Source organism: Leptodactylus fuscus, chromosome 2 (assembly GCF_031893055.1).
Source record: "Leptodactylus fuscus isolate aLepFus1 chromosome 2, aLepFus1.hap2, whole genome shotgun sequence".
Classification (NCBI taxonomy): domain Eukaryota; kingdom Metazoa; phylum Chordata; class Amphibia; order Anura; family Leptodactylidae; genus Leptodactylus; species Leptodactylus fuscus.
In genome coordinates, this window is record NC_134266.1 from 192024438 (window position 1) to 192048000 (window position 23563).

The 23563-nt window shown below is 42.3% G+C and overlaps 1 protein-coding gene across 1 annotated transcript in view; it reads left to right on the forward strand.

The window, feature by feature from the left end:
- ABCC4 (ATP binding cassette subfamily C member 4 (PEL blood group)) overlaps positions 1-23563 on the forward strand; it is a 222411-nt gene that overhangs the window by 19967 nt on the left and 178881 nt on the right. Inside the window, exons 2-4 of the mRNA XM_075265322.1 lie at positions 8398-8508; positions 20989-21109; positions 21979-22200. Of these exons, the coding sequence (XP_075121423.1) occupies positions 8398-8508; positions 20989-21109; positions 21979-22200 (454 nt within the window). The remainder of the gene's footprint in view (positions 1-8397; positions 8509-20988; positions 21110-21978; positions 22201-23563) is intronic.

Below are 23563 nucleotides of genomic sequence, written 5' to 3' on the forward strand. Positions count from 1 at the left end.
GGAAACCAGATTCCACTGTGTGAACTTCTGTGCAGCTAGCCGCGATGGGATGCTGGTGCAATGCACCAGCATTCAGTCACGGCATTCCGCTGCTAATTAGTCCCGAATGAATGGGCCTAATCAGGAGGGAGTCTCGTGCCACAGCTGTCTCAGCCACTGATTGTGTGCAAAGAGGGAGCATCTCACTTCTTTTTCCCGCTAGCGGAAAAAAAACGCTAGTGGGGGAAAAAAAAGCGAGTGGTTCCCATTCAAAAGAATTGGAGCCTTCTTTTCAGGCGGATTTTGAGCCAGATTTCGAGTCAAAATCCGCCTGCAAAAAACCCTTTGTGAACTTACCCTTAGAATGAGCTCTTCAGCAATAAACCACTTAAAAGGTGTCTAATATCCATCACCATTAACTCTTCTGAAACCACTTGCATAGTGTTGTAGGAGTAGTTAGTGGCATAGTGAACATAGATTTTTTTTTTTTTTTTTTTTTGTGTGTGTGTTATAGTGCAGTTTTTCTTCTGTGAAAATCATGCTGAAATAAATATATCTAATCGAAAAAATAATCCAAGTGCAAATTAGCTGATGGCAATGTATCTTGGCTCTGCTTTTCTCTTGTGAATTGCACATTGAGACTTTTCAGGATTAATGTTAGAGCATAGGTGGGAATGAGCAGTTTGGAAAGAACTATCAAATTTTGGGGTTAAACACCCATGAAACACTATTATTCTCTGAGGTCTCTTCAGACCGCAGAGTATAATAATCAAAATACAACAGGATGTGAGTAAAAATAACAAACACTTATACTCGCCTATCCTCACTTCAGGCATCTTCTAGCTTCTGGGTGACATCATGCTCCCTGGGGTCACCACTGAGGCCTGAGATTGGGCCTCTGCGGTCATGTGAGGCTCAATGACATAATGACTCCTTCACCCAGTGGTCTGTTTATCTAGCTGCACCTCACCACTAACAAGGGGTGGCACACAGGTGAGCCCACCTCACAATTTTAAATTAGATTCACATAGGGCTGTTTTCAGTAGCTTTTTTTTTTTTTATACCAAATATTTTCATTTTGCTGACCATTTTCCATTTGCTCACTGGTGTGATTCATAGGTGCTACAAATAAAAAAAACAAACAAAAAAAAAAGCATGCAGCTCTTTGCATTAAAAAAAAATAAAATAAATCCAGCCTGTGATTCGCAAGACTGTATGGCAGAGAAAATGTAAGAAGCTAGCCATAAAGCATTGTCGCTGACCTGGTGATAGGTTCTCTGTGACTTATATTTCAGTAGGTCTTGTAATACAGAAGTATTGTTCTCCTTAAAGTGATTTCAAGTAACCAACTGGAAAGTTATTAAGAGGTCAGATCTGGGCTAAGCCATTCACACGCCTGAAATCCTATCCTCCAAAATATGTTCATGCACTTTTCATCACCGTTCTGTAATACATGTCCTAGGTATAGTGCAAGCTTTTTGGATAGGTCTATTTAATAGTTACCTATAGCATACTATACAGAACGGTACAAAGGATACAGTCACAATGGTTGTTCTTATAAACCCTCAAAATCATGTCTAATATTTCACAGATGTTGATGTACTAGTATATCCTTCATGAACAATTGATAATACTTCGTTTTATCTGGAAGAAATGACAAGACATGTGAAGGGGGATGGGAAGAATCTATCAAGCACTGAAATTTGCAGAATAGGCTTTGTGACATTTAGGACAGTTTTACACCTCTCCATCCACTTCTGAAAAGTGTGTGAGCAAGGTGGTTATTCTGTGTAGCTGCTTCCAGATTTATCAGACGCAGCTATGAAAAATGTTGCACAGACTGTCGCAGTCTCACTCTAGTAAGGTATTGGTATAGAAAACGGAGTAACATCTCTTTAGACTTAAGAATGTACCAAATTTATCAAACATCTTGTGATATTTAATAAGTTTGGCACAAGTTGTGGCAGCGCAGACGCAAGCAAAGCTGACTTACAAAAAATTCCCATAGTAAAACCCCCGGTTGGACTCAAAGGTGTTACTCTATGAAAATTATTTATACCCTATCCATAGGATAAGTTGTAAATTGGGGTGAAGTTTCCTGAGACCTCCAGTGATCCTAAAAAATGGGATTGTTTTTCCTCCATTCTAAATCTAAGGCCGGGTTCACACTGGGTTTTTTGGTCGAGAACCTGAGACGGAGGCTGTCTCAGGTTCCTATCCAATTTACGGGTAGCAGTGCATCGGCATCCAGTCGCGCATTCTGCTCTGGGTAAGGCCCAAATGAATGGGCCTAGTCGGGAGGAGGGAATGTCTTCAGGCAGATATGTGAGGCAACTCGACCTTAAGAATGAACATGTTCGTTCTTTTTTCTGGGAGCCGGAACAAACCGGTACCGGAAAAACGAACTGACTTCCTCCCATTGAGTTCAATGGGAGTCGTCTTTTTGGTCAGGATTGTGAGGCGAATACAGCCTCAAAATCCTGACCAAATTACCCCGTGTGAACTCAGCCTAACAGACTCTGCTCCATTTACTTCCATTGGAGTGACATAATGGAGTACAGCACTATTGAAACATGGAGTGGAGATGCACATTCTGCGCCCACCGGCACATTTAGAATGGGGGTCAAACACCCCAGTTCTCGGGATCGATGGTGGCCTCAGCATTCAGGAGCCTCCACTGATCAATGATTTATTATCTTCTCATGGATAGAGGGTAAACAATTTTGTGGGATAATCCCACATATACTGTACAGTATTTCAGTGGCCTACTGTGTTATTCCAACATTGTGACACATAATGGCACATTTTAAGTCATGTTCCCTTTGTGCTTAGGCAAGCTCATTTTCGCTAAGCCCCACCTATTTGTCAAGCTATGGACCTGGAAATTTAGACTAGTGTATCCTCAGTAATTGTCAGAATGGGAGCAACAGGCCTAAAACTAAATGTGCACTAGGATTTGGTCCATTTTACCTCACACTTTGCTATGCTATCATGGCCTGCTGGTCATAATGCGGTACTTCAGTTTATTTGGAGCATTTCTATAATGGACAACCTATGCTTTTGATAACTTAGATAATTTAACCCTGTATAGTCCCTCTCAGCATGTAAGTGTCCATATGATAAAGTATATGTTCCCCATGTCATTAGTGAGCATATAACTCCCAGCAGATATGACTATAATTCATGAGGAGTATGAGCACTGGCTTCCAGACTCTCAGGGGATCGGCCTAGAACAATTACTAGCACTTCTTTCCTACAGACTTGTTTCCTTTCAGTGAAGGATCTGTTTCTCACACAATAGACAACATGCAGGTACTTACTGTTAGAAGTATGGCCAATGTATTTAGGAACTTTGATGTGAACAAATCTATTTCCAGGCATTTCTGAGGCATTTATCTGGAATGTGAGCTGTCTGTGTAATAATCCACTCTTATCTGACGCTGTTTTGACTAATTCCCATTTACTCTTTGTTTCGGATTTCAATAAAACTTTTGATTTAACCTTGTCCTAGGATGTTGTTTCACAAAGTTGTGTTGCAGTATTTATTTGCTCTTTCTATGCAGGGGTGGAGGTAGCCTAAAGCTAGGACTGGGCGAATGTGACCCAAATCAAAATCACGATTAATTTTACCTGAATTAGGATTAATGGATGATTATTTTTTACACTCTCCTTATACCGTACATACACCTAATTATATTCTGGCCATACTGCTGAATTTTGGTTCTGGTTATTCGCATATCAGCAATTCTGACCATATAACGTATAGTTAGCGACGTGTATGTTACCATTCTTCGGGTCCTCCAACAGATTGCCAATATAATTGATTATGACATCACATTATAATGGGGTAAAAAAAAACAATTATTTGGCCCTGGGCTACAACCCATTTTGCCCTTATTATAAGCTGCCTCTGGGGACGTGACCTTTTTAAAGGGGCCTAAAATATCAAAGACAGAATACACAGGGTATAGGGAATAAATTAGTAAACTTTTTCTGAATGTCCCTATTAAAATGTAACTTTTATTTTAGGTTAAAAAAGGAAGATCCCAAAACAAAATATTGCAATACTGTGCAGGACATGGGTTTTCTGATGTAGGACTACCTTATAGGGTTAACTGTGGTATTCAGCCCTCACTCACACACTTGTAAATTGACCACTTTCACTGCATTCTTGCAGAACCCTATGTTCAGATCCAGTATCCCTTTCCATGTCACTAGCACACTGATACCATAACACTAAATGTCCTATGGACGCTAATACATTGTAACAATTTTGGTGAGTAATGTCCTAGTTGTATTGCTATTTAACCCGGTCCTGTCGATCCTAAAGGACCAGTCTGCTAAGTACTAGACCCTCACCCGATACTCAATATAATGTACATGCCTCGACGCGTTTCCCTAACTGTTCATCAGGAGGTATATAAAGGTAGCGTAATCGCACGATAGATGTGCGGTAAGAACCGCAGTTCACGGGACCATGAGGGTTGACCCCGTTACTTAAGAGATCGACCCTGCATGCAATGTCCTGCACAGTTAGGAATATTTTGTTTTGGGATCTTCGTTTTTTAACCTAAAATAATAAAAGCCTAAAATATCAACATTGAATTATCAGCAATATTTATTTAGATCATAATTGCCCAGCCCTAATTAAATACATAACCTGGTTGATTTAAGCACCCATCCAAGTTAGTCAATAACCACATTACATTTGAAGGTATCACCCTAGTTTTACTCCCCAAAATGGTGTGGTATAGTAAAATCATGACTGTATATGAGAAGTGCCTCAGAAAAGAGAATGAACATAACCACAGCGTCTTATTTCCTCTTCAAATGGATTTGTTTGCAATCTTCCGTATTTCTAATTCGGACACTTGCCTAACCTTCTTATAAGACGAATAAGTATTAGTTTTGAGGTTTTGTAGCTAAGTAAAATGGCCATGACCTAAATGAATGGAGGGCTTTATTCATTCCTGAGTCTTGGCTTTTTCTTGCCAACAAGTATGTTTAGCTTTGCACAGAAGTACGCGATGGGAGGTATTTTATGGTACTTTTCTCCATCTTTTATCTAGACTTTTGGGTTAGGGCTACCCACTGAAAGAAAGTTTTATGAAAGCCAAATGTTAATTTACCTCTATTGCCGAATTCCCATGTATGAATTTAAAAGAAATTTCATAAATCAAAAGTTGCATGTGACTTTTCTACTATAAAAAATGAAAAATCTGCATTGTGACTTGCTAGAAATAAATTGGGTTATCAAAACACTGATGTGCGAATATGGCCTAAGTATTACATTGTACTATGTTAGTGATTAGCAGATCACGTGGTCTAGTGCAGTCATAGATAACCTTTTGAGCTCGGTGTGTCCAAATTCGTAAAAAAAAAAAAAAAAAAAAAAAAAAAGCGTGCCGTGTCACATCTAGAAATATTCATAATTTTGTGATATTTGTAGCTTTAGTAAAAACAGTTAATTTTTTTTATTTACCGTATGTATTTGCAGTATATGTATTTACAGCCCATCACATGGTGTATGATCCCCTTTTTCTGGCCTATAACATGATATATAACCCCCTTTTTTATCCTCACACACAGAGTAGTGGACAGTACTTTTTTACTCACCTGTCTACGCTCCAGCCCTTCCTCTGCCACTTCGAGGGTACGCTGTAGCTGATGCAGAAGAACACCGGGATGCTGTGCATAGTGTTCTGGCATTCTTCAGTGTTGGCTACAGCACACTTTGGAGGTGGCAGCAGAAGGACTCGCGCTAGCACTGGAGCACGAACAGGTGAGTAAAAATTATCGGTAGCTACTTATTGCAATAACACAATAAATAGTTGCCGATGTATGTCGCCTAAAATGTCTTGTCGTGTCACCTGTGACATGTGAGCCATAGGTTCGCCATCGCTGGTCTAGTGGAATTAAAAAAATTGAAAAAAGTGAAAAAGGGGTTAATAAAATCTTGAACATATTTAAAAAACGATGAAAATCTTTTCCTTATTAAAAATGTTTTATATTGTAAAATTTAAAAAGAAAAAATTTGACATGATTCATAGCATGCCATCTGTAACTACTTCAACGATAAAGCTGTTGTCACAGTTGTGTCAATGTCCGAGCAACCGTGATACCGAATGTTGCTAGCACCTCTATGGAAATGGGGTAGGAAAGCTGTCCCTGATGCTACAATGGCTGACTAGACCCTGCCTGAAGGTGTTGGTCAGCTGTACCCAAGCTAAGCTTGGCCCCAACAACTACTGGCTCTCTAAACGCGGAGACCTAACAGACAGATGGGGTGAGAGCTGAAAGAGGCTAAGGACTGGGATACTAGAGGCGGTCACCCTTAACGAAAGAATAGGTGCAGCTGCAAACGGTAACAACTAGGACCGGACATGCTGGAAAACAAACAGGCACAGCACAACCATAAACACACAACAGAAGTTTGAGGAGAGGAAAAGGGTATCACAGGACAGGGGCAAAAATAAACCTGAAGCCCTGAACAAAAACTCACTAATACCAAAACAGTGACAGGCAACCAGAAATGCAGGGCAGGGGTTGGCTAGAAATGCTGAGGGTAAAACAGACTCTCACACAAGACAAAACTCACACCACTTCCAAATCGGCTCCTGAGACCGTGCAACTCCATAAACCACTCCTACTAAACTGGGCCAAGAATCCTAGTTGGCAACAATGAAAACCAGCAAGGACTGAAGCCAGCAGTCAACAAAAAATTGGGGCCGGCCTGATACAATGCTCAGCCTGAAGAACAGCGCTCACCCAGAAGATGACAGAAACTTCTTTAATAACAAATGGAACAGCACAACGCGTTTCGGACATATGGTAGTCCTTCCTCAAGTGCACAGTCACTTCAAGCAACACAGATATATACATAAGAAACATTAAAAATCATCAAACAATAGGAATAAAAAATAAAAAAACAGCAACTGTATGACAAATGAAATACCATAGAGTGACTTAGGTAATGAATAAAAAACTAAAAATTAAAAACTAACTCTAGTCACTCTATGGTATTTCATTTGTCATACAGTTGCTGTTCTTTTTTATTTTTTATTCCTATTGTTTGATGATTTTTAATGTTTCTTATGTATATATCTGTGTTGCTTGAAGTGACTGTGCACTTGAGGAAGGACTACCATATGTCCGAAACGCGTTGTGCTGTTCCATTTGTTATTAAAGAAGTTTCTGTCATCTTCTGGGTGAGCGCTGTTCTTCAGACTGAGCATTGTATCAGGCCGGCCCCAATTTTTCGTTGTACGTTCCCGTTCGTGTAACGGTCCTGCAGCTGCTGCCCTCCACTTTATTCTACATACCCTGGATTTGCTTGCTCTCAAGGTTATTTGGGTTGTTGTGACTTCCTCACAACCCACCCAGGTGAGCAAGCACTTGTCTCTACATTTAAACCACATTTTCTTCCAGTGGTAATACACAAGGATCGGCTCGGTGTTGTTTGTTTTTTGAAGCCAGCAGTCGTCCTTTTACAGACCCCGGAACGACTTGATAGGTTGATGGCAATGTCAAATACCTGAAGCTCGCATCTACTGAGACACCCAGCCAGCTCAAGTATACAATACACTGAGGAAGATGCCAAACCACTAACCAAACAGCTCAGTGGCAAAGAAAATAACCAGAGAGTCACAGGACACCGGCTTAAATCCCCAAACACCATCACAAAATATACAACAATTTTATAAAACAACTCAGGTCCTGACAGCTATTATGTTATTTATTCATTTATTTGCAATTCAAAGTTTATTATTTTTCAATAAGACATAAAATACAGCGTCAACAGATCACTGCAACACCATACTGCAGCAGTATCTGGGTCCAGGGGGGGATCCCAGGGGTGCAAACAATCGAAAATTCGTCATCAGAAAGACCAATAGGACTCCACAAGGAGCAAGGCCAGATCGTCAAGAATAGTCCTAGGTAGGTTAGCTATAAAAGCCAGAGCATCCCACTATAAGACTATGGGGAAGGCATAGTCCCAAGAGGTGTCCGATAGTCACTGGTACGTTGGAATTCCATCCAGTGGAACCAGGTTTTGTTAAAACTATTATGTTATTTAATCTGCATGTTAAACGAAAAGCAATGCCAAAATAGTTGTTTATGTATCAGCAGTATAACTAAGCATGTAAGTAGAAGCTCATGCCTACAATGAGTGGTACCTTAAATATTACAATGCACTGTATGACACATTGTCTGTGTTTTTTCTCTTATTGTGTCACTGAATGTACATCACTCTCATAAGTTTCTGAATTTTCTTTTCACAGTGTGATCAAATCATGTTTATTGTGCAAAAACAATGTCAGTTTTTCCAAGTCATTTTTGTTTAGCATAACACTTGTTATTCGTGTGATATTTTACTGAAGGGTGTATGGCTTATTATTTTTTTCCATCTTTTTCCAGTTGGCTGAATTCTTTATTTCTTGTTGGTCACAAAAGAAAGCTTGAAGAAGATGACATGTACAAAGTACTTCCAGAGGACACTTCAGAGAGTCTTGGAGAGGAACTTCAGCGGTAAGGGAACTTTACTCCCTTTAAAATCTAATTCAGATACAATTTTTCACATTTTGTCACTTTACAACCACAAACTTAAATGTATTTTATTGAGATTTTAAGTGATAAACCAACTGTAACATCTCTGCCTGTTCAGGCCTCTGCGCCACCCTCTGCTCGCGTGCTGCGGCGCAGGAGGCGTGTGCAGTTTGATAATCTGCTTAAAGTTTTTAGTTGCACTGTGTGAACACGGCTCTAGTTCTTAATTGTATTTGCACCACACCCGTCTTCTGCCAATGTTGCCTCTTGCTTCTGGTATCTCTTGCTGTTTATTTACTTGTATTCTAATCCTTGACCTCTGGCTTCCCTACTGACAATTCTTTTGGACTCCGATTTGGCACTGCATCGCTCTCCTGTTACCGAACCCTGGCTAGCTGACCTCCCTTTGTTGTTGTTCGTCTTGTCTGCGTTTTGTGTTTCACGTATTCAGGGAGGGACTGTCTTCGTGGTTGTCGCCTATTACCTAGGATAGGGTCTGGCAATAGGAAGGGAAAGCGGGGGGCTTCAGCTTAGGGCTCACTGTCCCTTGTGCCCCTCCCTCCAGTGTTCACCAGCAGCTTCTGGGGAATTATCGTCTGCTATTCCCTAACAGAATAACCGGCCTGAAAAAACCTACATCCATTGCTTCCCTACAGATAGCATGCATCCTATTCAGGGCCTTGCAGCCAAGTTGGAGGGATTGACAGGCCTGGTAGCTGAGCTAGCTAAACAGGTTCAGACCCTAACTGAGGCTGCTGCATCATCCCCAGCTGTTTTGGCACCTTATAAGGTCAAGATGCTACTCCCGGACCGTTTCTCAGGGGACCGTGCTAAATTTGAAACTTTCAGGGAGTCTTGTCGCGTGTATTTTCGGATTAATCCACATGTGACTCAGGCCCAAATGGTGGGAGTGGCTATGTGATCGGGTTAAGGAGCTCTGGGTTGGTCACCCAGATCCCCCGACTCTTGAGAAGGCCATGACTTTGGCGGTCCGTATTGACCGTAAGATCCGAGAAAATTTAAAAGAGAGAGTAGGGCCTGTTGCCTCCAAGTTGTCTGTGTCTTCCTCTCTCTCCTCTGAAAAACCTACCTTTCCTCCCATCACTTCTGGTGAGGAACCCATGCAACTGGGAGCTGTGGACGCCAGAACACGACGAGAACATCGTCTCAGGAATAACCTGTGCCTGTACTGTGGTTCCTCTGGTCGTGTCATCCGAGACTGCTCGATCAGACCCTTGTCACCTGCGAAAAGACTTCAGTGCCTGAGTGGTAATCAGAAGAACCACTCAGGCAACCAGGTATTTGGTGGGAATAACATAACAATAAGATGTTGTTATCTGTGTCTCTGTCCTCTGGGGACAGATCTGTTTCTGGCAAGGCCCTAGTTGACTCTGGGTCTGCAGCTAACTTTATTAAATATTCAGTTGTTGAATCTTTGGGCATTGAGCTTTTGCCATTGGACACACCTATGTCTGTTACTGGAGCGGATTCTACTCCACTGGCCAGGGGTAAAGTCAGTTTTAAAACCCCCTTGATCTCTTTGCAAGTGGGTTCTACACATTCAGAGGTCATAAGCCTTTTTGTTATGGAGAATCTCTCTGCTGATGTTATTTTGGGGTTCCCCTGGCTGAAGCTCCATAACCCTATTTTGGATTGGGGTAAAAAGGAGTTGGTAAAGTGGGGAGATCAGTGCTCATCTCACTATATTGCTTTACATTCTGTAGATTGTGTCACTGAGGAGAAGGTCTCAGCTACTAAAAGTTGGGAACGCCCCTCCGTATTAAAACCTGGTGGTATCAGAAACGCTGGATGAATAAAAAAATGTTTGCCTGGTTCTCAAGCATCTGTGGTTCAAGCAGAACCAAAATACAAGGCAGGGAAAACTCAGAATCCCTCTAGAACTGGTTTGTCTGGTGAGGGTCCGGTGGCCCCTCACAAAAGGGGGGGGTACTGTAACATCTCTGCCTGTTCAGGCCTCTGCGCCATCCTCTGCTCGCGTGCTGCGGCACAGGAGGTGTGTGCAGTTTGATAATCTGCTTAAAGTTTTTAGTTGCACTGTGTGAACACGGCTCTAGTTCTTAATTGTATTTGCACCACACCCGTCTTCTGCCAATGTTGCCTCTTGCTTCTGGTATCTCTTGCTGTTTATTTACTTGTATTCTAATCCTTGACCTCTGGCTTCCCTACTGACAATTCTTTTGGACTCCGATTTGGCACTGCATCGCTCTCCTGTTACCGAACCCTGGCTAGCTGACCTCCCTTTGTTGTTGTTCGTCTTGTCTGCGTTTTGTGTTTCACGTATTCAGGGAGGGACTGTCTTCGTGGTTGTCGCCTATTACCTAGGATAGGGTCTGGCAATAGGAAAGGAAAGCGGGGGGCTTCAGCTTAGGGCTCACTGTCCCTTGTGCCCCTCCCTCCAGTGTTCACCAGCAGCTTCTGGGGAATTATCGTCTGCTATTCCCTAACACCAACAGAAGTATTCAGCCCCCTGTACTCTGATACCTCTAAATAAAATCCAGTGCAATAAATTATCCTCACAAGTCACTTAATTAGTTAAGAGTTTTGCTGTGTGTAATTTAGTCTCAGTATAAATACACCTGATCTGTGAAGGCCTCAGTAGTTTGTTAGAGAACACTATTGAACAAACAGCATCATGAAAACCAAGGAACTCACCAGTCAGAGATAAAGTTGTACAGAAGTTTAAAGCAGGGTTAGGTTATAAAAACATATCCCAAGTTTTGAGCATCCCAAGGAGCATTGTTCAATCCATCATCCAAAAATGGAAAAAGTATTCTACAGCTGCAAATCTACCAAGACATGGCTGTCCACCTAAACGAACAGATCAAGCAAGGAGAGCACTGGTTAGAGAAGCAAATAAAAGCCCCGTGGTCACTCAGTAGGAGAGTAGAAATCCACAGCTCAGGTGGGAGAATCTGTCCACAGGACAACAAATCTGGCCTTTATGGAAAAGTGGCAAGAAAAAAAACTATTGCTGAAAGAAAGATATAAAAGTGCCATTTACAGTTAACCACAAGTCATATAGGGGACACAGCAAGAAGAAGAAGCTCTGGTCAGATGAGACCAAAGTTGAACTTTTTGTCTTAAATGCAAAGTGCTATGTGTGATGAAAAAATAACGCTGCTCATCACCCTAAACACTCCATCCCCACTGTGACACGTGGTGGTGGCAGCTTCATGCTGGGGGGAGGCTTTTCTTGAGCAGGGACAGGGTAGCTGGTAAGAGTTAATGGGAAGATGGATGGAGCTAAATACAGGACAATCTGGGAAGAAAACCTGTTGGAGGCTGCAAAAGACTTGGGATTGGGATGGAGATTCACCTTCTAGTAAGACAATGACCCTAAACGTACAGCCAGAGCTACAGTGGAATGGATTAGAACAAAGAATATTAATGTGTTAGAATGGCCCAGGCAAAGTCCAGACCTAAATCTCATTGAGCATCTGTGGCAAGACATGAAAATTACTGTTTACAGGCGCTCTCCATCCAATCTTGAGGTATTTTGCAAAAAAGAATGGGCTCTGTCTCTGTCTCTAGATGTGCAAAGCTGGTAGAGACATGAGACCTACCCAAAAGATTTGCAGCTGTAATTTCAGTGAAAGGTGACTCTACAAAGTATTCATATGGGGGAATGGGGGGCTGAATACTTTTGCACATCACACTTTTCAGATTTTTATTTGATTAAAGTTTTGAAAAACATGTATCATTTCCCTGGTCTGTCACTTAAAATGTCAAGAAGGTGCCTTTAAAGAGGACCTTTCACCACTTTTGGGCACATGCAGTGTTATATACTGCCAGAAAGCTGACAGTGCGCTGAATTCAGCGCACTGTCGGCTTTCCCGATCTGTGCCCGGTGTGAAGAGCTTACGGCCCGGTACCGTAGCTCTTCTATGGTCAGAAGGGCGTTTCTGACCATTAGCCAGAGACGTCCTTCTGCCTCGCGGCGCCTATCGCGCTGTGCTGTGGAGCGGGGAGGAACTCCCCCCTCCCTCTGCTCACACAGCTTGTCCGTAGACTAGCATTATCAGGAGGGGAGGGGGCGTTCCTCCCCGCTCCACAGCACAGCGCGATTGGCGCCGCAAGGCAGAAGGACGTCTCTGGCTAATGGTCAGAAACGCCCTTCTGACTGTAAAGCGCTACGGTACCGGGACCGATAGCACTTTACACCGGGCACGGATCGGGAAAGCCGACAGTGCGCTGAATTCAGCGCACTGTCAGCTTTCTGGCAGTATATAACACTGCCTGTGCCCAGATATGGTGAAAGGTCCTCTAAGTTTGTGGTTGTAAGATGACAAAATGTGAAATAATTCAAGGGGTATGAATACTTTTGCAAGGCACTGTATATGCTACTGCTCTGCTTATTGACCTGATAGACATTGATTAGGATAAATACAGAGAAGATACCTGAGATTTCCTATAGATAATTAAAAGGATTGGCCCAAGTTTTAATATTCATTCTTATCCACACAGGACACTGCCGTCCTTTTCATTCACTGTGGCAATGCCAGAGATGACTGAGCACAGCACTGGGCTATCTCTGGCAGTCCCATAGACAGGGAATGCTTGGCTTAGTGCTCCATTTGGACATGGGAACTGGACTCTTGTTCTCCCAGTAGTCAGACCCCACCAATCACTATATTATTCCCTATCCTGTGGAGAAGGGATAACATTAAAACTTGGGTTAAAACCTTTAAAAGCCATTTTATCATAAGGCCTGCCCTGCCAATATGCCCTACCAGAGCAGTAGCATTATTTTTTTTATAGCAGACAATGACATAATCAGATTTCAAGGCATTTACAGTTGCATATATCTGACCACTTGTTCTGCAGGACTGGTTTAAGAGGTTTGACTGAACCTACACCTGCATTTACATGGCTGTGGTGCAAAACAGCTGTAAAAAATGGATCCCTCATACATTACAGTGACATTACCTTGATAGTGATATTAATGTGGCTGTGGTATGAATACAGGCTGAGGATACATCCACACTGTAGGTGATCTATTGCAGGCATGTCAAACTCGGGGTACCCCGAGGGCCACATGAGTAACAAGAGGTTGTTGCGAGGGCCGCACACAGCAGCTAATGGTTAGGGCCTAGGGGACTGATCACTAATACCATGCATCGCAAAAATCCGGCATTTCTATTGCAGGTTACATAGAGTAGCCTACAATAGAAAGTATAGAATGACAGGCTGGAGCCTCACAAGGCTCCCGGCTGCCATAAAAATGCACGCAGGCCCCGAATCTTGCTCCGGGTGCCTGCGATTGCCGGTAAAATGGCACCTCAGTTAAAGCTGGCAGACACCATTATTGTGTTGGAGTGCTGGGGGGGGGGGGGTGCTGGGGGAGGGGGGCTTCTGGATTTCTGGCCCTTCCTTGGGCCTGAGGACTGTTTTTTCCCACCCACTTGCAATTCTTGCACTTGGGGGTTAATAGGAGCACTACAGACTGTAATGCTCCAATTAACCCTCAAGTGAAAGAATTACAAGGTGGGTGGGAAAAAACCAGTCCTCAAGCCCAAGGAAGGGCCAGACAGACATCAAAAATCCCCCCCCCCTCCCCCAGCACCCCAACCCTTCCCCCATCATCAGAAATCTAGTATTTATCCCCTATCCGTAGGATAGGGGTTAAATACTTGAAAAATCACAATTTCTTCTGCAGAAGCTCACCTGCTTCTGCTTTTCAGCCTGTGCAGCGGTCTTGTGAGACCGCGTAGGACGCAGGCATATGTCGGGTGTGGGCATGATTACGTGGCCACATCACCTGGCGTGTGGGGCGGAGGGGGCGGAGTGGGGGGAGGAGGGGGCGGAGTGGAGGGAGCAGAGCGGAGCAGGCAGAAAGCAGGCAGGGAGACCTGCTCTCTGCGAAGGGTGAGGGGCGGCCGCTGGAGCAGCGCTGCATCCAGCAGGGTCGCCCCAATCCACCGCTCACTTTCCTTGTACATCTGCGGCCCGCACAAAAGTCTCAAACTTTGTCTCTAAAGTTTAGAGACAAAGTTTGAGACTTTTGTGCGGGCCGCAGATATGCCTGTAAAGGGCCGCATGCGGCCCGCGGGCCGCATGTTTGACATGCCTGATCTATTGGATATTTGTAGTGGAATTTACAGCATGATCATAGCCAGAATTTGCATGTTTTATATGTAGATTTTTATTACTGATTTACTGCAGGATTTTTCCTGTGAAAGAACCTGAAATCAGTAGTGAAAATCTACAACACAGTGGACTGTACTTGCATTGTTTTCTAGACTTTTGGTGAAATATCACCTACTTTGCTGATACTGCAAAAGTATCCATCCTAAATAGATGAACACTCAATGTCTTTAGCGTAACATCCATGCAGATGTTGTAAAATAAGTGACATAGGTGGTATAAAGATATGTTATTTTTAGAAAATGTTGGATCTCTTCCTTTGAGTTAGGCCTGGTTCAGATCTGTGTTTGGTATTCTGTTCGGGGAGTCCGCTTGGGGACCCCCTAAACGGAATACCGAACGCATTAAAAAGTGGTTAGCAAAGAAACCCCATGGACCCCATAGACTTCTCCCAAGCTGCACCACTTCTCTGGAATGCTCTACCCCGGACAATCAGATTAACTCCCAATTTCTACAGCTTCAAACGCAAACTAAAGACGCATCTTTTCAGACAAGCCTATCACAATTTCTAATGTAAACCCTTAACCCTCCTCTGTCTCCGCTCCCACATTTCCCCACATGATATGATGTCATCTCATGCTAACTTTATAGGTCCAAGCTCCATCCACATGTTAAAGGACACGACTGGTGACGGCTCATAAAGTCTTATGTTTGTGTTATTACAGTCACCTCTATTACAAAAGTGTCTGATCTCTGCATAAACAATACCACCCCTGCTACCTCTTGTGTCACCCCCCTCTACCTCATAGATTGTAAGCTCTTGTGAGCAGGCCCTCAGTCCCACTGTGTGAAATGACTTTCTTTGTAATGTATCTTTCTGTCTGTATTTGAACCCTACAAATTGTACAGCGCTGCGAAATATGTTGGTGCTATATAAATAAAATGTATTATTATTATTATTATTATTATTATTTTTTATTCAATATTTATTGGTATTTTACAAGTTATACAGAAACAATGATAAGAAGAGAAAGCGTAGATATAGCGTTCCACAGGATGAGCATATTGGTATAACTTGTATACAGTAATAATACAAGATACATTTAAGAAAGATAATCTCAACTGTCTATAGCTATTGTGAACCAAAACAGGTCGATAATATTACATTTTGTAGACATGGTGAATTAGTGAAAAGGAAAGAAAAGAGAGAAGTAAAGGAGGAGATAAGAAAAAATGTATTATTATTATTATAGACTGTAATGGGAGCTGTGTATTTTCTGCGCAGTGTCCGCACGATTCATTCAGAGAGAAAAGTACTGCTTGCAAACGCCGAACACAGATGTGTTTTATTAGGCCTGTGTATGTTCATCAGGGGTGAACCTGGGCTTTCTGCTGCCTGAAGCGGCGTCAGAAAGCCGCCCGCCCCCGGAGGAGGGGCGGTGTTGAGGGGGCGGGGTCGCAAGAAAAGGCCCTGGGCCGAGCGGAAAGGGGGCATGGCCGAGCGGAGCGAGCAGCGTTCGCAGGCAGAGAGCAGGCAGGGAGATTACCTGCTCTCTGCCTGAGTGTGAGGGGCGGCCGCTGGACCAGCGCTGCGTCCAGCAGGGCCGCCCCAATACACCGCTCGCCTCCCGTGTCGGGCTGCAGACACGGTGACGCTAAGCCAGTCCAGGACAGCTTGTCCTGGACTGGCTTAGGTCAGCAAAAATGCCGCCCTCCCGAGGTCCGGGCATAGCGCCGCTTGAAGCGGTCGCTTCAGGTCGCCTCATGGGAGGTGCGGCGCTGATTGTTCATGTAGATCTGAGATGTGTAGTATAGATTTGAGAAGAAATGATACGGTATAGACTATTTCGCTGTCATTTACTGTTAACATCTGACGACTGCTGGTGAGGAAATTGTGACTTCCATATTTTGTTAAGGAAATGAGGCGGCTGCCATGCACCATGTCAGTAACTTATTGTACATCCTGTTTCACTTTAAGTATTATGGAGCCTCTATCTGACGATATTTCCGCCATTACAGTACTATCACAACACCATATTTCCTTCTTCAGGAAACTTGTGAAAGTCTAATTACGAGTAACCTCATAATATACACAGCCCTCAGCTCTGAAGGGGAAATACTGATAGGGTTTGGCTGCTTCTTTACCCTCATCTGCTAAGAAATATATCTGCTGCCAGTAAATGGATGCCTGTGTTATTAGAGACGCTGTCAATCTATTGTCTTTGTTCCTGCAAGGATTTATTCCAGTGTCCTCCAGCAGGTTATGTTACACGGAAATAATTTAGTTTTTATTCTGTTTCATACCATTCTTCAGTGCATTGTCAGTGTTGTTCAGATTTAGCGGACTTGTCACCTCTCCCAATATGTCTGTTATAGTAAGTAATGATATTCTCCATAATATAATCACATCATCATCAAGACTGTATAGCAACATACTTCTTGGAAAAGAAGCTTGCTTCTCAATTTATTCCTAAATTTCTAAAAAGAGGAAAAGCACAATGCAGGGTTACCAGAAAAAAAAAAAAAAAGCTCTGGAATTGTTAATTCATTGGGACTTCATGTATTTACAAAAACAGACATGTAAAAAAAAAAAAACAAAAACAAAAAACACAAAAAAACAATTCTAGCAGACACAAATACTAATTATATTGCTAAAAAATTAATCACAAAGTATCAAAATCAAACAACTTTATTTCATAGCAAAGTTGTAACAGGCAGAAATAAAACCACATAACAACAGACAGGTTGGTGTGGATCTAATTATTCCCATTGCTACAAATACTCAAGTATATGTAGTATAATAATAAATATAGCAAATAATAAAGTTTATACAAAAATAGATGTTATCAAACAACTGTACCTATTTTCATCCTATTAATATTATAAAGGTGAAAGTTTGTGAGTTTGGATGTTTGTGTGTTTGGATGTTTAGATGTTTGTTCCTCAATCACACAAAACCCGCTCGACCGATTTGGCTGAAATTTTCCACAAACATAGTCACTACACTCGATTGCGCAATAGGCTACTTTTCGTCACAATAGCGCACATACGGTTTTCCCAGGACCCCCACAAAACCCAAACTCACATCACTATTTCTGCAATCTCACACACTTTGGACCATAGCAAGCCACAAAATTCATATTACCCTCTACAGCAGAGGTCAGCAACCCCTGGCACACATGCCAAGAGTGGCACTCCTGCCATATTTCACTGGCACACCAGCAGCACAGGACCTGCAAGAGTTAAATGAAGTCCCTTAAGTGCTCTGCTAGAGCTCAAGCATAAGGACACTCCCTTTGAAAGGGGTGCAGGAAACCCAGGGGGTGGAGCTTAATCGCTCAGGTCTCTGCCTGCTATAGTGATAGCTCATGCCGTCTGCATCCTGCCAACATTCCCCGAGGAGAAGAGGAAGCTGCTAGCAAAGTGAAACTGAAAAACACACAGGTACATAGGATTACTGTTCTCATTAATGTCAGGCATTTGGGGTTATTAGCTTAGTCTTAGTAACTCCATGTACCTCACATTAATAGGAATAAACCCCATCATGTCCCTGATATTAACCCCTGTGTGCCTCATATTAATAGGAATAACCCCCATCATGTCCCTCATATTAACCCCTGTGTGCCTCACATTAATAGGAATAACCCCATCATGTCCCTCATATTAACCCCTGTGTGCCTCATATTAATAGGAATAAACCCCATCATGTCCCTCATATTAACCCCTGTGTGCCTCACATTATTAGGAATAAACCCCATCATGTCCCTCATATTAACCCCTGTGTGCCTCACATTATTAGGAATAAACCCCATCATGTCCCTCATATTAACCCCTGTGTGCCTCATATTAATAGGAATGAAGCCCATCATGTCCCTCATATTAACCCCTGTGTGCCCCATATAAAGGTTACTAATATGTGAGACATATGTAGGGACTAATAAAAAACCTCAATAATGAAGATACTTAACTATTACCTCCAAGTCTCTCACATATCAGTAACTCTTACACAAGGGTTAATGTGAGGGACATGATGGGGTTAATTGCTATTACTAAGAGGCGCATGGAGTTACTAAACTGTCATGCACAGGGCCAGACTTTATGTTGCTTGCTCGAGAGTATCACGTGCCCAAAACTTACATGTACTGGCGGAAAATAACAAATCATACAATGTCGTATATTGAAGTATATTAACCTGAAATACTTCTGTTCCAAAGACACTATGTACAGTTTCTTACAACACCGTATAGCAGCTGAAATACAAATTACATTCATCACAAAAGTCTCATGTGCTCTCAGAATTAAAGCAAAAACAAGAGACACAGTTATATTTCATATCCCATACCTTATACACAGTACGAAAACCTTACCCGCGCCTGTATATACCCACTTCTACAATCACCGCAGACGAAGTCGCGGGTACCAGCTAGTTAAATATAAAGAGGAGCACAAGAAATACACACACAGCTGAACCATTACTAAAAGTACCTCTAGAAATGCCAAGTTACCCACCAGTAGCCATATTTGTTGTCCAGCACCAGCTTAGTCTGGATACATATTCTTCATGTGACGGACAGAAACTAGTGCTAAGTTATGTGTAGAAATACTGTGTAATGTAAAGTGTAATCTACTCCTTACCTGCTCGTTTAGTTACTCGCCCTCAACTGTCTTAACTAATTTGACATGTGTTTTGGTTGTTGATTCAGCTTGACTTTGGCTGCTAATCCTAGTGTCTGGTTTCCCTGAATGCTATTGGCATACTAGCTTGTCTTTCCCTGACTTCCAGTCTTGAGTTTGTGCACCTATTTACAGTCCCAGCAAATGTAATGAAATTTTTTTACTCTCATTCCCAAATTGAAATTGGTGATGCAGCATTTTAATAAACGCACTACATTATTATTGTATGTGTGAGAATACTGTGTTCTCCCCATAGACTTGTATGGGGTAGGCAAAATGCAAAAGTATCAGAGTGAAGAACTGAAGTGTTAATGCAGTTTTTTTTTTTTCGCACCATTTTTCACCAAACGGTGATTCGCGTTGTGGGATCTTAGCATAAAGCTGGGACAGCATGATACCCCCCCCCCACACACACACAAAAAAAAAATGCTGTGCATGACATACTATAATATCTGCTGTAGGAACACATATTAGGGTGCATTCACACGATGTCTTTTGGCTCGTAATCTGGCACGTATACGCCGCGGGAGCTTTTGCGGGCCGTATACACTCCCATTGATTTCAATGGGAGCATGGATGGTATACGCGGCGCTATTTTGCGGCCGTGGTTTTGTGGCCGCAAAATCACGGCCGCAAAATAGCGTCGCGTATACGATCCACGCTCCAGTTGAAATCAATGGGAGCGTATACGGCCCGCAAAAGCTCCCGCGGCGTCTACGTGCCAGATTACGAGCCAAAAGACAACGTGTGAATGCACCCTCAAAGGGATTTTTTAATTAGAAATCTTTTTCTACAAATACCATATTGGACCATTTCCTAATTCCTGAAGCGGATTTTTTCCTCTCCAAAAAACAGACCCTTAGAAGGGCTATTCTTCTCCTTCCTTTGTTATTCTGATCCGCACCGCAGGGTGCGTTCTCCCTGTGCTCAGAAAGCAAAGGGGGTATCCCCTGTGCTCATCGAAGACTCTCCTTCTGCTGACTCCTCTCTGCTACATCATCAGCCATCAGAGCTGACTGCACGTGTCTGTTGGCCATTTTCCTGTGGCCTCTTACACGAGCGTCCGTTCGGCCACAGGAAAATGGCTGAACTGACATGCCCAGTGACTCTGCCGGCTGGTGACAGGAAAGAGAGGGGTTGCAGAAGAAGACAGAGGCGTCTTTGGTGAGTACAGACCCTGTGTCTGAAAATGCTTGGTCTACTAATATTTTTCCTGTACAGAATGTCAAAATCAAAAGCACCAAACCGCCGGGTTATTTTTTTCACCGTTTTGCCTCTGATTTAAATAAAAGGTGATCTAAGCAATAGACATTCTCCAAAATGGTAGAAAAAGTACATCTGGCCCCGCAAAAAAAAACACTCTATGGATCTCCGTACAGCTGCAGGGTCACCTGTCAATGTGACTTTGCAGCTGTTGCAAAACTACAACTCCCATACATTAAATATTTTACCATTTTTTGCTTCAAAATTTTTTTCCCCCTATTTTCCTCCTATAAAACCTAGGTGCGTCTTATAGTCCAGTGCGTGTTATAGTCCGAAAAATACGGTGTATGTACTAATTGCAAAAGTACCAATGTTAGGTAAAGTTGCTACTTTTCTCATGGTATACAGTAAACTAGTGAAACCAAGAACATTTACTGTTTGTGCTGCGTTATTAATATTCCGCTTATTTGATTCTTCTAGGTACTGGGACAAAGAATTACAAGAAGCTCAAAAACAGGGTCGCGTTCCACGCCTGACAAAGGCTATTATACGTTGCCACTGGAAATCTTACTCTGTCCTAGGATTCTTTACTTTTATTGAGGTAAATGTGTGGTATCACTCATGAGATTTTTGCATTTCTCGACCAGTAGCTGCTGTTATGTTGTAATTTTAGGGAGAGGTATTTTCCTGAAATCTTCTACAAGTTTAAAACCCCTCTAAAGCTAAGATCCTACCTAATGCATGCTTCCATTCTACCTAAAGGGAAACCACTGACAATTCTATAGGTATAATTGACATGCTGTGATTTTCCAAAATCGCAGTGGTTTTGAAAATCACAGCTTGTCCGATGCATGTAATTTTCCACAATGTGTGAATGGGATTCGCATGGACTGTAAAACTCTGCGGTTTTTTTTGCTGTGCTGTTTACGCCATGTGGGGCCCCGGCCTTAAAGAGAACTACTTACAACATTTGCAGAGGTTCCATGAGCTTCCATGGTGCTATTTGGACATCCTTAAATATAAGGCCTAAAAGGCAGGAAACCGGGTATTCCTCGAACCTGGTGGCTTAGCACATCTTGCAGGAGATGAAGGTCCTCTCCCCTGAAGGAGGGAGTGAGAGGTCAGGAGGTCTTTGAAGTGAAGGACTTTAGTTGTCTTTATGCCTGTGAGATTTTGCTTCTCTCTAATCACTAGGACCCTTCACTTACTTAGGATTAGTGACAGCTCATTGATTCAGTGATAATGCAAACAGCCACATAAAGCTCAGCTTCTGGAGTTCTCTATGTATGACATATTGAAGCCTGAATTTTCAGGTTTTGTATGGAGCTTCTGCACTTGCTTGTAAATGGCTACACCTTGTTTGGAATTTGAGTGTACTAGAAACTAAAGTGTTTGATAACTGTTATTCCTTTCTTCCCGTAAGTTCTGTAATTCCCTCTTACGCCTCAGATGTTCTTTCCTTCCTTTTAGGAAAGTGTCAAAGTGATCCAACCTATTTTTCTTGGAAATGTTATAAGCTACTTTGAGATGGATGACCCAAGTGATGCCGCCCTGGCAAATGCCTACATAAACGCTGCTGCCTTGTCTGTCTGTACCTTGCTATTGGCAGTTCTTCATCACATTTATTTTTATCATGTTCTTCGAGCTGGCATGAAGCTTCGTGTGGCAATGTGCCACATGATTTATAAAAAGGTGAGGAGTTACTTTAGCAGCCTGTGTTGTATTAACACTAGGTGGTAATGAAAGGTCATTGGTGAAAATGCTTTATTATTATATTACTGTTTTATGTTATTTCTCTTTATGGTATGCTATGCCAATGGCCTAGTTTCTATTTGTTTCCTGTCATTTTATAAATCTGTTCCAATCACTCGTATGGTTGAAAACAATAATAAAAAGTATAAAAAAAACAAAATGGGAGGCAGAAAAGTAATATAAAAAGGCTTAGTTATAGGTTTTTCTCAGCCAAGCTGAAAAGCTTGAAGTACCTGGATTTTCAGGTGGTCTTTTTTTCTTAAAGAGGACTTTTCATTCTCTCTACCAACTCCAACTATTTTCATCTTCCAGTAGGTGCTGCCGCTCTGATTCTGCTGCAGTTGGAAGTTTTGCTGTGACCCCCACCGTTCTTGAGCAATTGGTGGGGTTAGTGTCATTACCCAATGTATGCCAATTATTGTTTCTACAGTGAGTTGGGTGATCCTGAGCTGTCTTCTCCAGCCAAGGAGCACACACCTGACAGTAGAGAACCTAATTAGTATATTGGGTGCTGAAATTGACAGCACCAAAGACTCAAGAATGGGGGGGGGGGCTAGAAAAGAAATTCCTGCAGCACCAGAATCGATGAGGTAACACCAGTTGAAGGATGCAAAGGTTTGAGTTGGTGAAGGTCAAGTAAGGGTTAAGGACCATCTTAGGTGTACTTGCAAGACCTGCACGCCCAGATTACAAGTTTTTTTTTTTAACAGTTATGCAGTTTCTCACAACAAATACCATACCTGTTTAAGGAGTTCTCCACAGCTGCTGCCAAGTACTGTCAGAAGACTCGCAAAACTGTTTGATGTTTGTAGATCAAAATTTATATTGGGGTTTTTTTTTTTATATATATACCAGTGCTACTTTTACTAAACAACTGCAGTTAAAGATGAACCTACTCTAAAGAAGCACTTCAGTAAATTCTCCCCCATATGAAAATGAACCTTTGTGTACTGTAATATTGTAGAATAACTTAGTGATGGTTTTGTTGTGAAATTATTAATCATTTTCCACTATACACCAGGCTCAAAGAGGGAAATGTTTTTTTTGACTGGAGTACTTCTTTAAGTAGTGACGTGCATTCTTTTAGTCCAACAGTAATATGCTCACCAGTGATTCTATGTTAAAGCATTGGATGATGTTGACCGTGGCACTGATTTGTCTACAATATAATGTCCCCTTCCAGATTGCCTCCACTATTTTATGTCCTCCTCCAGGTTTCCCCAATGTTTTTAGTGACCCCTTCACACAGTATAATATCCCACATTATGCCCTTCAGACAGTATAGTGTCCCATAATGGCCTCC